General features: G+C 37.4%; 2 protein-coding genes and 1 pseudogene across 2 annotated transcripts; 2 read left to right on the forward strand and 1 right to left on the reverse strand.

Annotated features, from left to right (window-relative positions):
* LOC104825861 overlaps positions 1-404 on the forward strand; it is a 2,597-nt pseudogene extending 2,193 nt beyond the window's left edge.
* Positions 405-2,132: 1,728 nt separating this feature from the next.
* LOC104825862 (1-aminocyclopropane-1-carboxylate synthase 2) lies at positions 2,133-4,415 on the reverse strand. Its single transcript, XM_010558272.2, has 4 exons — positions 4,278-4,415; positions 3,966-4,097; positions 3,653-3,813; positions 2,133-3,230 (listed from the first exon to the last, which is right to left on the reverse strand). Exons 1-4 carry the CDS (start codon positions 4,404-4,406, stop codon positions 2,201-2,203), a joined length of 1,452 nt encoding a protein of 483 aa, XP_010556574.1. The 5' UTR covers positions 4,407-4,415; the 3' UTR covers positions 2,133-2,200.
* A 4,371-nt stretch (positions 4,416-8,786) lies between these two features.
* Positions 8,787-14,172, forward strand: LOC104825864. Its single transcript, XM_010558278.1, has 14 exons — positions 8,787-9,708; positions 9,818-9,904; positions 9,988-10,097; positions 10,370-10,420; positions 10,564-10,735; positions 10,856-11,143; positions 11,252-11,455; positions 11,536-12,021; positions 12,093-12,302; positions 12,414-12,602; positions 12,690-12,853; positions 12,940-13,089; positions 13,196-13,274; positions 13,560-14,172. Exons 1-14 carry the CDS (start codon positions 9,310-9,312, stop codon positions 14,007-14,009), a joined length of 3,039 nt encoding a protein of 1,012 aa, XP_010556580.1. The 5' UTR covers positions 8,787-9,309; the 3' UTR covers positions 14,010-14,172.
* Positions 14,173-14,496: the final 324 nt, after the last annotated feature.

The following is a 14,496-nucleotide window of genomic DNA, read 5'->3' on the forward strand; positions in this document are numbered from 1 at the left end:
GCCCCCGCACCCGCAGCCGGTAGTGGTGGTGCATCCGCCGCCACCGGACCATGTGGCCGAGCTCGTGAAGGCATATAAAGCTTATAACCCTCACCTTACAACGTATTACTACGTTCAGAGCATGGAAGAGAACCCTAACGCCTGCGTCATCTCCTGAAATGGGCAATGTTCAACTGAATAAGGAACGTGAAAAATATTATATTATCGATCGGTTGAATATCTCCTATAATTTTCAGGGGTTTTTTTTATTTTAATCGATCGATTATGTGTTTTGTATATTTCGTCGATGCCCATCGTCCTAAAAAAAACAATTTGTTATTTCGTTTGCTTGAAGGGACGTTCATGTATATAAGGGATAATGAAGGAATGTTGTCATGTGCAATATATATAGCGTTATCGTTGCATGCATAGTTATCACGTCCATACGTGGCCGTATATACGGTGTTTTTGTGTATTTATATTGCGCATCTCTGTATATAGATATTTATAGGGTGACGGACCTTAAACTTTAACCTTACATTACATCAAAATTTAGCAATACAAGTAAAATCATATGAGGAAGAGACAGGCGCAAATTTGTCTATATTTAAGGGATTAAATCATATGAAATTGGTAAATTAAAACAAAAGTACATGTCCCGAACGTTTTGCAGTGTAGATGATGCGATCAATTTCCTTGTTTTTGTTACATGAAGCCAAGGGACAAAGAGCTTCACGATCATGTGATGAGTCAGTTTCGGGGCAAAAAAAAAACTGAGAAAAATAAAATTTAAAATACGAATTTAAAATTTTAAAAACAATTTTTTTTTAAAAAAAAAAAACCTCCATCTAGATGTCAGCACCATTCCATAGTCTTAGTCTGTCAGCAAAAATAATTTAAGTGGTTAACAGTGATAACATAATTTCATGGTTAACAGCAAAAATAATTTGGAATATCCTTAATTACAAGTAATTATTTTCATTATGAATTTTGATTATTTTATTTTTTTGAAAATTCTATGTTTTTAGGAATTTCTTGTTCTATTATTGTTGCACAAGATTTTTGTCCTTCACATGTAATTTGGTGGCTGAAATTTGAAGCAGTCCATACACATGTCAAAAGAAATTTGGTTGGCTGCCACCTAAAAATTAATTTGCTAAGGACTATCTATAAACATAATGGAGATAATTTTATATAAATATATCAACTTTTTATGTAAACAAGTGAATTATCATCATTTTATGCAACCCTTGTTAAAATTTATTAATTTCATAAAATTAATTGGGATATAGTTTTATTTCATCGACCACGAAATTAATGACAAGAATCATTTCGTTACAATGGAATTGATTACTGTATGGATAAATAATACATGTAGGTCGTCAGCTTTCTCCTACAAGGAAATGTTGTGTCATGATTGGCAATTAATCACGTCAGCCGTGCTTGTTAACTTTCGGGTCTAGCGCCAACACCTAATTAATTTGTCTGATTAATTCTTTTATGCAAATAAAAATAATAAATATGTATGTTTTGGCCTTATATCGAAAAACACAGACACACGCATATATTTGGTGCAACCATATATATATTCTGACTCGACATCCATATGATGATGACTTATCAGATATATATATATATATATATGTATATTTAAACAGAGGGTTAGGCATGTAGCATACATGTGTGACGTCTTCATCTTAGCAGCAGTTAGTTACTACTAATACAGGGTTCCAGAATTAGCCCATTGATTTATTTATTTCCTCAACAAATTCCATTTTCTCTAAACAGTAAACTCAATTGGGTCTTTTTTTGTGGTTTAATTAATTGTTGCCGTATATGTTGTGGTTTAGTTAAATAGTTTATCAACTTGTCATGCCCTTACTAAATCAACACACACGCACATATTTAATAATGATGATGATGATGATGATCATAATAATAATAATAATAATAATAATAATAATCAGATTTATTAAAAGAAGGCGATTACATGCCCAATCCACAGTGGGGGAAAAACCCAGGAAAAAAAAACAGAAACACACAAAAAGTGAACAATATTAAGATTTTACGAAATCAGCCCCATAAAAAAGCTGGTTATCAGAATATCACCCTAAATGTTGAATTATTCAAATTATAAGATAATAAAAAACTTAACTTAATAATTATAATGGTTAATCAGGGACGTCTAAATTCCGAGATCAGATGAGGCCATATATAGATCTCAAGCTCGGAGAAGAGGAGATTGCGGCGACATGATCCTCGGCGACGACATTATTCGATCTTCGTACACTCGAGAAGAGAAGCTAAGCCTTAGATTTATCTCCCGCCATTTCTGCTTCTTAACGTTATCACTGCTGCTCTGATCGTTGACTTCCGTTGACTTTTCCACCACCTTGGCCTTGTTTCGGGACACGAAATCTTGGATCCGACGGAGTGCCACGTGGAACGTCTCGTCGTCCATGTTGGCAAAACAAACCCTAAACCAACCTGGTTCCGTGCAGTGGAAGGAAGAGCCCGGAGATACATTCAGCTTCACCTTGTCGATGATTATTCTCCAGAGCACGATCTCCGATTCGAATGAGTTGTCTCTGAGCAAATGCCTTAGGTCCATCCACACGAACAGACCTGCGTTGCTTGGCAAGCAAGTAATCTCCACTTTCTTGAGCCCTAAGGTAAAAACCCTATGCCTCTTCCCCAGCCTTTTCAAATTCTCCGAGAGGAGATTCTCCACGAATTTGTCGTCGTCGAGCATTGACGCGAGGAGGAACTGAGTTTGGGACGAGACGAGACCAAAGCTCGACATTTTTCTGGCACATGCCACGACTGAGTCGTTGAACGAGTAGACAATGCCGACTCGGAAACCGGGAAAACCCATGTCTTTGGAGAGACTGTAGACGATGTGGATCAGATCGAGATTGACTTCCGAGCTGTCCATTCCCTCGACCACCTCGGCGACGCTGACAAACTTTTCGATGGAAAATATGGTGGCGGCGTAGATCTCGTCGCAGACAAGATGGATGTTTTTTCCGGTGACGAACCGGACAAGGCTTTCGAGCGTGGACCGATCCAACATCGTACCAAGTGGGTTAGACGGGTTGGTCAAAATCAGACCTTTGACTTTTATGTTGGACTCTTTGGCTCTTTGGTAGGCCTCTTCTACCCCTTCTATGGTCAGTGTGAAATTGTTTGAGCTGTGACAATGGACCGGGATTATCTCCACGCCCGTGCGCCACCTCAAATCTCTGTCAAATCTGCATTAAAAAAGGTTAGATCTTTATCATGTCGGTACTTAATAGAATTGTGGAATAAAAAAACCATTTTTGTGATGACAAAAAAATAATTAATTATATAGACTATTTCTGGCTTTGACCAAATCGTTGAATCAAACTCTAGTTTCAAATTGGTCTCGCGCGTGTACTAAAGGAAGCGTAGAGGGTCAAAAGTTGATACTTTTAAACTTGCAAATATCACATTTTCATCTGAAATATTCGTTCGAAAAGCACATGACACTGACCAATATGATATCGGTCCAATCTCTCTTCTTCCCCTTGTAACCATTCAGATTCATTTTTGTTTACAAATTTTGGAAAATGCCCTACTATATATGGAAATATAATGTAATGAATTTTATGTCAAAAGTGAAAGAGAAAAATGAGTTGATAAATATACTAACGCGGCGTAGTAAGGGGACGGGGTAAGGAAAGCTTCGCCCGGATTGGCGAGACAGAACATGATTGTCTCGTTGGCTCCGGTGGCTCCGCCGCTCATAACCACCCTGTCCGGATCGAACACCACCCTTTCTCCTCTTGCTTTTCCCATGAACTTTGCAATCGCCTGTTTTTTTTTCAAAAACAAATATAAAATGTATATGTTATTTGAATACCAAATATTGGTATCTAGCTAGCAAACACGCATGTGTATGTATATATATAAGATTATACGTAATTATATGAATCAATGGTTGCATATATATAATATATGTATACCTGTCTAAATTCCTTGAGGCCGTGGTAATCTTGGAAAATCGCAACGTCACTGAACTGATGAATACCCTCAGGGGCACAGATAGAAGCCTGTGGATTTTCTTTGATCCAGTCTTTGATCAAATCAAAGCAAAGCTGAAAATTTTATACGTATATAAGGAGAAAAGGGTAAGTACCGGAATTGCTCGCTTTACAGTCACATATGCGCATGAATTCAACAAATCCAGTCTTTGGCAAAAAAAAAAACACTCCGGGTTTTGTCGTGCATATACGTAAAAATACATGCATGCATGCATGGTTCGAGTATATATTTACCTGGTTCTCTGCAAGACCCATCTGGATAATCCCGTTGGGATTACGGTTAGGATGAAAAGGATCTTTGTCGTAAGCTTTCCAACCGTCGAAATACTCCGAGTTCTCCCCATGGTTATCGTTCGTTGCCATTTTCGACAAAACGTTCTTTGTGGTGGAACCCATTATCTCTTGATAGATGGGAATGTTAAATGAGAGGATTTTGGTGAAGAGACAATGAAACGAGAGCTTGTGTATATATAGGAGAAGACAAAGGGAGAGAAGGTGGATCAAATCAAACAAGCGAAAACGAATGAAGATTCTCACCCTTTTTGGTCTCGTCCACGGACATGAAAAATGTATCCAAGACTTTGTGTTCGATTTGCATGATATCATGTTAATTAGTCAAAATCACTTTCACTTTCTTTTTTTTTTCCTGTGATTTGTCGCGCCAATATCACACGTGGTTTAGAATTTTTCAGATGTTATAATTGGAAAAAATTACAACCCTCGTTTCAAAACTAAAACCCCAACTCTGTTTCTATATCTAAATTTGCTTAGCGTATTTAATTAACCTTATTCGGGGTATTTAACCATTAACTACGATCAAGACCATCGTACTTTTACCATGCGTGCCAAATTCAGATATATAACGAATTTGTAGATCGTATGATCCCATATATAACGAGAGGTAAACGTGTATGTCTTTAAGTATTAATGGAATTTATGTGTGCATGGTTTAATATTATGACAGACAGAGATTTCTAAGGTTTTGGAATTTGTTATTTACTAGGTCCGTTTCATGACTCTTCCAGGGGGTCAAGACAATTTTTTTTCCTCCGCAGGGAATGTAAATCGCTGAAAAGTATGATAATAATATTGAAATGTATGTGATAAAAATAAACCGCAAGAAACGGATGTTTTGAATTGGAGATTTAACTACGCCTCATACATTTCTATAATTGTTGAACAAATTGAATAATATATAACCACGTGATCCAAACATGAATAAAAATAATGACATTAGTTTTTAAAATCAAATTAATGAAATCCGAATGATATATAAAACGAATGAATATCAATAAATATAAACAACATAAAAGAACACTTAAGGACTTAAATTTGAAAGAAAAAAAGGAGATGTTCTTTCTTTCTTGAACCGGAGTTTGTATGAGATCAAAACCATCAACTTCTAATTGATGTGTGAAAATAGTTTGAAGCAAGGGTACGAATACACACCAGGGAGTCTAATGGCAGGCAGATTTCTCCGTCCATAAATTGAGTATATTAGAAAATGCGTCCTATTTAATGATATCCATTTTGAAATTCGGATTCCCAATGTCAGACTTTCTCATTTTTCTTAACACTGCATGCTAGACCCTTTTTCCTTGTATGTTTCTTTTTTAAATCCATATTTAAGTTGCGCATTATATATAATCTATTAAATCGTCTAAGTACCGTTAATATGTTAACTATAATACTCTATTAAATACAAGAGACCTTAAGCAACCAATGCGTTTATAAATTTATTTAAGAATGAATGTAAATTCACGAAGAGTTTATGATTAATGAGAATATAAAGACACGTAAAATAGGCCGACAGGGGAATACCGACACAAATATACCTACCGTATTGATTATTTTAAGATGTTGAAAATGGTGAAGTCAAAACAAGCAAGGCATATCACATATGTATGTGTTGGTTAAGTCAACACAAGCGTGAGGGGCTGTCGACTACTTGGACACGATTCTCTTCCCTTGTGGCGCACGTTTACTTCGACTTCTCCATGTCTCCCCCCGCCTATGCTTTTTGAAAAATAAAAATACCCAGTAGTCTCCTCGTACTGTTTTCGCTAATCACGTGTTTTATATTACACGGTTTCATATTTTCGGATGCTAAAATCGAAAATATGAAACTATAACAGATTACCAGATAACATTTTTTTTCATAACTGTGCATCGCATTTTTCATACGCATTATTCAAATTAGGAAGGGAAAATATTTATAAAAAAAACATAAAAAGGACAAATGTTAGTATTTTTTCTTTATGGCCCATTTATTAGTCTTTTGGCCCATAAAGCCCAAAATCCAGATGGTGTATACCGAATCTTCATTCTCGAACAGACATATCGGATTTTATATTTGGAATTTATTAGGTAGATAATAAGGATAACATCTTTTATGATTCTAAAATTTCGATATAAACCGATTTTATATTTGGCATTTGATCTCCTCTGTGAAGGCCAAGGTGTTGTTGGGACCGACGATGATTGCTTGTACGTCGTCTCCATTGTCAAACTTCCGAAGCACCATCCTCTTCGTCCGATCACACTCGTAGACAAATCCGAAAGGCAGCAAATACATGTCCGATGATCCAAGGATCGAGAGTTGCTTTCTCGAGCGACGCATCCGAACCATACCAAATCCTTGATCGGAAGGAACTTTGGCGAGTATTTCTACGATTAACTCAAAGAGAATTTCAGCCTTCTTTTGTTTTTCATCATCAACCCACCGAAACACTCAGGCAAAACTCCTAAAAAATATCCTCGTCAACAACCTGTTTAGTGGAAAAGCGCAAGAGAGAGTGGTTTAGACATATAATCATAATATCGAAATGTCTTTTGTAATAAAATCTCTCAAATTGATTTTTTTTTTTTTATGTTTATCTATTAAATTATCAATAACAAAATAATTCATAACAAATTTTCTACTTATCTTCGGATGCAAATTGACAAACAACCTTTAACAAATAAATCATTTTCAAATCCAAAAGGTACGAAGACACATTGCAATAATCAACAATCATGAAACAAAATGGGACATACACTGAATCAGGAAATATTTTTCTTTAAAAAAAAAATCTGATTTGAAATAATTTTTGGGGTTTCCATCACAATGCCTTCGTTTATAAGCGATACAAAAACGAATTAGGAGAGAACCAAAGAACTCCGTTTGTTGCATAAATGATAGATGCAGATGTTTAATTGGTTTCACCAAATTGGTTGATCTCATCATCTCAAAATCAATTATGAGAAAATCAAATAACTCTGTTGTCGCATTTTTCGTGCGCACTATTCAAATTATGAAGAAAAAAATGTTTAAAACATAAAATTTATCCATAAAAAAAAAGAGAGAACGAAAAATAAGCTACCTTATACCATTTCCAACTATATACACGGGTGTGTTATGAACTATTTAGTTAATATTAAGTTTTATTTTATTGTCTATGGCATATTAATGTTTACATATTTGTTTATTAAGAAAATTAAACATGCACTTGACTAATTGTATATTTAGCAAGACAATCAATTCAATAACCACTTTCCAATACCCAGATCACAACCATAAACAATAGCTAACAAGATGAATCAGTAGAAACGATTCTTACATGACACATAAATCTCGATATCTACAATGTTTTAATTAAATTGTATTAAAACAACTATTTGTATTAGCCTTAATTTGTAATTACGTTTATTTATCATCACCATCATCCAAATTATCGTTCCGACCAAATCGAATAGAATATGAGATTTTGTCATTAAAACTACATGTATCCATGTGATCGACTCTAGATTACTACGATGGATCTCTGAACTTACGATAGTTGTATCTAAAAATTAAAACGAGATTAGATCACATCCTATATCGACATAAAAAAGAGATAGATTCGTAAAAAAAGTTTTAAATGATAAAAGATTCAATTAAAAATTATCTATAAATTCTTTTAATTAAGAATTATTGATTATTACGATATAAAATTTATACATGATAGAAAGGATTTGGGCATGTGGGGAGACTATCTAGGCCAAATATATGACAGTTAATTAGAAAATACAGTTTCAAACGGCAACACTTTTTATTTACTTTATGTGTTGTATAACATATAACCCAAGGTGAAGCAGCGTTCGTCGGTCAAACATATCGTCCAACGGATTAATGATATTCATATTTAATTATTTTAGATCCAACATTCTAAATTATGCGTATGAGATAAGGATAGAATATTTGGATTCTCTTTTCGGACAGAGTTCATATTTAATTATTTTAGATTCAACGGATTAAATGATTGTTTTTTTTGGTAAACAATTAAATGATTGTTGGTGTGGACGGTCCAAAGAGTTCAATGTAATAAAAAGACCACTGGTTGTATGATGTTTTCGCTGCACACGTTAAATGGATGTACCAGACATTATTCATACAAACACCGATTCAAACTATTATAAAAAATATTGTAATTATATATATATGGAAAATTTAATATTATTTAAATCGTTATCTTGTATAGTTCGGAATATGATAATGTCGGACCGTGCTACATGTCTCCCTGAGAATTTAACACCAGAGAGATTTGCTTATTCATTGCAGAGGTTATACTTATTTATATAGCATATCGTATGATATTTGAATTATAAACGATGCAGATAATATATTCGTTTTAAATTAAGTTTGTATTTTTCCTAACAAGGTCTATATAAAAGCAAATAATTTTTTTTCTATATAAATTTAGGGCTTATATGGAAAATGGAAGATAAGTCAGAATTACGAAGAAAATGGGAAGACGAGGGCCAAAGATTCTCGCTCCCTCCGAATTAGTCCGACGGCAAATCTTACTCGTTCTGTAATCACAGCTTTCTTGTCCTTTCCCAAGCCGTTACCTTACCTTTCTCGACTCTCTCTCTCTCTGCTCACACGCATTTACGAGATCATGCTCGCTGGTCTACGTCATCTGAAAACAACACGCCCTTCGACTGCTATCTTTCGGAAGCCGTAGTCTCCGCGGGATCTTTGTTGCTGGGTTTTGTGGCAAAGATTCCTTGTTCGTTCGGCATTTTAGTGGATCCTGTTTGAGATTGAGTTAGTTTAGCTGGGTCGGGGCGAAAATTTTAGCTTTCTCCAGGAGTTTCTGTGGCTCATGTTCCAGAGTTGGTTACTTCTACTGGATTGCTTGTTAGTAGCATACAAGGCTTCCTGTTTCTGCTGAGATTTTGCGGGGCTGTGTTGGAATTCTAGCCGGATTCGGTGGTAATTTCGATTTTTCCATGAGAGCGTAGGATGGTTTCCCTGGAATCCGGGATTCCGGCGAAGAGACCAGAAAGGCAACACCATTTGTTGCAAAGGAACAGATCGAGGCTCTCGAGATTCTTTTTCTTGAAGAAGCTCGATTATCTCCAATGGATTTGTACTGTGGCTGTGTTCTTCTTCTTCGTTGTGATATCCCAGATGTTTCTGCCGGGTCTGGTGGTCGACAAGTCGGATGGAGCGGAAGTTTTGCCGCCGGATTTGGCGGCCTTCAAGGAGAAAGGTTTTCTAGATTTCGGGGAGGATATTAGATTTGAACCCATTATGCTTTTGATGAAGTTTCAAAGAGAAATTAATAGTTCAAGCTTCCCATCCTCTTCTGTCAATGCAACTCCTCAACATTTCGGATTCAGGAGGCCGCAATTGGCTCTGGTCGGTATCCATGTCTGTATATGAGAATGATGCTACATTGCTTTTGTATGCATGTAAGCATTTATATGTTTGGATGTTCTTGTTGAGATTTGGAAATGTTTGTCTGAAGGTGTTTGCCGACATGCTAGCTGATCCGCAACAGCTGTTAATGGTGACTGTTGCCAATGCACTGCAAGAAACCGGCTATGCCATTGAGGTATAGAATTATCTCATCTTCTTTGTAAAAGCTCTTCAATCCTTTTGCAATTCTCATGGTTATGAACGGGTTTTTTTTGGAAGGTTTACTCCCTTGAAGATGGTCCTGTGCGAGGCATTTGGCAGAAATTAGGTGCTCCAGTCACCATTCTTGAGAGTTATCACGCATCAAATTGTGTCATCGACTGGCTATCGTATGCCCCGTTGGCTTGAAGAATGTTGAATTAGTGAACCATGACATATAGTCTGAGCTTTTCTCATTTTACTATTTTTAACAGTTTGTTAATTGGAGCCTCAGGATTGGATCTAATATGTTGAATAGATCAAGCTTTGAAACAATTTTCCATACCAAGTTGGTCCATCAAATAATGCATCTTTTTATTTTACAATTGGCCCTAATTTGGATGCTTTCATTTGCTCCATGTGATCATTTCTGTTACATCGTTTTCTTATTTTCATTTCGCAGGTATGATGGCATAATTGTGAACTCTCTCGAAGCCAGGAGTGTGTTTTCTTGGTATGATTCTTATCAAGTAGTTTGACAATAGTAAAAAATTGCAATATGTGATTTTTAGATTTATACTAGGTATCATATTTATGCATTTCCTTGTGAAATTTTCTCTCGGTATATCGGCAATTAACCCTGGTTATTTGGAACAGTGTCATGCAAGAACCTTTCAAATCTTTGCCCCTCATTTGGGTCATCAATGAGGAAACTCTTGCTGTTCGGTCAAGATGGTACACCTCGACAGGGCGGACCGATTTTCTCAACGTTTGGAGAAAGATTTTCCATCGAGCTTCTGTTGTAGTATTCCACAATTACCTCCTTCCGGTAATAGTTGGACTCATCATTACAAAAGTAGCCACGAACGTGTTTTACTTTCTTAATATCTTTGCCTTTTTGGAAATTAGCCTTTATTAAGTCTCCGATGCTCTACCTTTTTTCTTGCAGATTCTTTACTCAGAGTTTGATGCTGGGAACTTTTATGTGATTCCTGGATCTCCTGCAGAAGCATGGAAAGTGGAGAATAATTTAGAGAGCCCACAAAAAGATGGAATAGTCATCACTATCGTGGGAAGCCAGTTCTTGTACAAGGGTTTATGGCTTGAACACGCCCTAGTTCTGCAAGCGCTGCTACCGTTGTTTTCAGATTCTTCCCGTGACAGTTACAATAATACCCATCTCAAAATCATAGTTTTAGGTGGACATTCAGCTTCCAACTATAGCATAGCCGTCGAGGTATATAGTTGTTTCTGTTTTTGCTAGCTGTCAGCTGGTATTGGATCTTGAAACCTGTCATTACAATATAACTGATTTTTCTATCCTCAATTGTCTTTCCTGTCTTAGACAATCGCCCGAAATTTGTCATATCCAGAAGATTCCGTGAAGCACATTGGCATTGACAGGAATGTTGACGAGATACTTGGAACTTCTGATCTTGTTTTGTACGGATCGTTTCTTGAGGAGCAGTCTTTTCCAGAGATTTTGGTGAAAGCCATGTCCTTGGGAAAACTGGTTGTTGCTCCCGACCTCCCCAACATTCAGAAATATGTATGCTCTCTATTCCATTCCCTTTCATGTGTTAGGTCATGCTTACTGTTCACTGACTATATTGGCAAAAAACCAAATAGGTTGAAGACAGAGTGAATGGGTATCTTTTCCCCAAGGAGAATTTGAAGGCTCTAACACAGATAGTGCTTGAAGTGACATCGAAAGGGAAACTATCTCCCTTGGCTCGGGATATTTCACTGACAGGAAAAACCACTGTTAGGAATATGATGGCTCGAGAAACAATAGAAGGATATGCAACTCTTATCAGGAACGCTTTCAAGTTTTCTTCCGAAGTTGCCTCCCCTAAGGATGTCAATGAAATTTCTCCGAAATTGAGAGATGAATGGCAATGGCATTTCTTTGAAGCTTTCTTGAACATGTCTCATGAAAATGGAACTGCTAGAAGTTATGAGTTTTTAACGAAGGTTGAGGAACAGTGGAATCGTACCTCATTAAGCGGTATAAAATTCGAGGCTGTTAATGATGATTCATTTGTGTATGAGATTTGGGAAGAAGAGAGATATCTTCAGATGATGAATGCTAGAAAGAGGAGGGAAGAGGAAGAGGTAAAGTGTTTGTCAAAGTCCTCGTCCCATCTCTATTGTCTCCTTGTTAATTTGCTCTGTGTGACTTGCAGACGAAAGAAAGAGCTGCCCAGTATCATGGAACATGGGAGGAAGTATACAAAAACGCCAAAAGGGCAGACCGGAGTAAAAATGATCTACACGAGAGGGATGAAGGGGAGCTATTAAGAACAGGTCAACCTCTATGCATTTACGAACCTTATTATGGTGAAGGAACCTGGCCTTTCCTCCATCAGTATTCGCTCTATCGTGGGGTTGGCTTGGTGAGTTTACTTATGCATTCTAGTGTCTAATCATTCAGGGTTTTTGCCATAACAAGATGGACCGAAAGGTTGCATGTTTTCTTGACTGAAGTGAAATGTACTCTTCTGCAGTCATCAAAAGGCCGGAGGCCAAGAATGGATGATATCGATGCATCAACTCGTTTGGCACTTCTTAACAACCCGTACTACCGTGATGCTCTTGGTGAGTTCGGTGCGTTTTTTGCAATTTCAAACAGGATTGACCGTTTACACAAGAATGCATGGATAGGGTTTCAGTCCTGGAGGGCAACTGCCAGGAAGGTATATTAAACAAAAACCTTATCCTTCCTGTAATTGGGTGAACTTTTTCTGGTAATTATGACATAATTATGAGGGATCCTGAAACAGGCTTCTTTATCCAAGACTGCTGAGAATGCAATAATAAGTGCCATTCAAGCAAAAAAGCATGGAGATGCTCTCTACTTCTGGGTTCGCATGGACAAAGATCCGAGAAATACTTTACAGAAACCCTTTTGGTCCTTTTGTGATACCTTAAATGCTGGAAATTGCAGGTAAACCCATTTAATTTACAGCATGTTTTGAGACTTGGGCTCGGATATCTGACATTTTTTTTTGAATATCCTGGGTTTGGATCAAGATTTGCTTTCAATGAAACTCTGAAGAAAATGTATGGTGTGAAGCATTTGGATTCTTTGCCACCAATGCCTGAGGATGGGGACACTTGGTCTGTCATGCAGAGCTGGGCCTTGCCGACCAGGTCTTTTTTGGAGTTCATCATGTTCTCAAGGTTCATATTTCTTTTTGTTTTTTTCCATGCAAAATAATTCCGATTCGAGCCCCCATAACTATTTTCCTTGTTTGATCTATTTATGGTGTTTCTCTCTGGTTTGCAGGATGTTTGTGGATTCGTTGGATGCACAGATCTATGAAGAGCATCATAAGACAGGCCGATGCTATCTGAGTTTAACCCGAGTTAGTAAATGTTCCCTCTTTTTTCTAACTTAACACGTGCCTTTCACCTAAGGCGTGGAATTTCAGCCGACCCTCAATCCAACTCACAAACTTATACGGCTGTTGATAGCAACTCAATCCATCACAGAAAGGGTTAGATTCTAGATACTGTTCTGATAATTGGATTCGGGTTTAGGATTCATACCAAAATCTCATCATCCTTGTCCGAAACAATGGCGAGATCCCAGTGGTTGCAATGCAAGGAATGAAATCAAAATGTACTAAAAAGGGTGGATTGTGTTGCAGGAGAAACAATGCTATTCGCGGTTGCTGGAGGTTCTGGTGAACGTATGGGCGTACCACAGTGCGAGGAGGATGGTGTATGTGGACCCAGAGACGGGTCTGATGGAAGAGCAGCACAGTCACAAGAGCAGGCAAGGGAAGATGTGGGTGAAATGGTTCGACTACTCTACTCTGAAGGCGATGGACGAGGATCTGGCTGAAGAGGCAGATTCAGACAGAAGGGCGGGGCACTGGCTGTGGCCGTGGACGGGTGAGATCGTGTGGAAGGGTTCGCTCGAGAAAGAGAGGCAGAGAAGGAACGTAGAGAAAGAGGAGAGGAAGAGGAGAAGTAAGGATAAGCTTAGCAGGATGAGAAGTCGAAGCGGTCGACAGAAAGTAATCGGAAAGTATGTCAAGCCTCTGCCGGAGGACGATGATCCGATCACAGTAGGAAACTCCACTGCAAGTGTATAAACGGAAAAAAAAAAAGTTTCATTCTTGGGGAGAATTATTATTATTTTTTTCCTTTCTTTTTTTGGACATTCCATTGTTCTTCTACCTTGTAATATTTGGTTAATTCTCCGTTGTAAGAAAAGGGAAGAATTGACTACTAATTCAAGCCTTGTATTGCTGTTGATTGTCTTTTGTACACCACTGCATGTGAACGGTAAACATGATGCAGAAAGAAATATTGGGGAAGCAATTGAAAAGAAAAAAAAAAAGGAGAGGTGTAGGCAATATCATAAAAGTTTGGGGAAGTAAAAGAAGTAGAAGGACGCCGGCCCAAGCCCAACAAATTCTGAAGGACGATTTCGTCATTTTCTGGAAATTAAAATCTGAAGGACAAAATCGTAATGTGACATCAGCGTCGTCTTCGTCGCAACCTCACCATCTGTTTTTTTTTTGGTTTAACCTCACCATCTGTTGTTTACAAGCAGGCAGTAACCAAGAAATTCAAACA

Source organism: Tarenaya hassleriana, unplaced genomic scaffold (genome assembly GCF_000463585.1).
Source record: "Tarenaya hassleriana unplaced genomic scaffold, ASM46358v1 Cleome5, whole genome shotgun sequence".
Classification (NCBI taxonomy): Eukaryota; Viridiplantae; Streptophyta; class Magnoliopsida; order Brassicales; family Cleomaceae; genus Tarenaya; species Tarenaya hassleriana.

What these genes read in the sequence shown, in the direction of transcription:
- LOC104825864 (XM_010558278.1), top strand. Translation starts at nt 9,310, where the DNA reads ATGGTTTCCCTGGAATCCGGGATTCCGGCGAAGAGACCAGAAAGGCAA. An exon ending in TCCACAATTACCTCCTTCCG is followed by an intron (nt 10,736 to 10,855) that starts GTAATAGTTGGA and finishes TTTTTCTTGCAG; the next exon opens with ATTCTTTACTCAGAGTTTGA. An exon ending in TTAAATGCTGGAAATTGCAG is followed by an intron (nt 12,854 to 12,939) that starts GTAAACCCATTT and finishes GTTTGGATCAAG; the next exon opens with ATTTGCTTTCAATGAAACTC.
- LOC104825862 (XM_010558272.2), bottom strand. Translation starts at nt 4,406, where the DNA reads ATGGCAACGAACGATAACCATGGGGAGAACTCGGAGTATTTCGACGGT. An exon ending in TGGGTCTTGCAGAGAACCAG is followed by an intron (nt 4,098 to 4,277) that starts GTAAATATATAC and finishes TAAAATTTTCAG; the next exon opens with CTTTGCTTTGATTTGATCAA. An exon ending in CCGTCCCCTTACTACGCCGC is followed by an intron (nt 3,231 to 3,652) that starts GTTAGTATATTT and finishes TTTTTAATGCAG; the next exon opens with ATTTGACAGAGATTTGAGGT.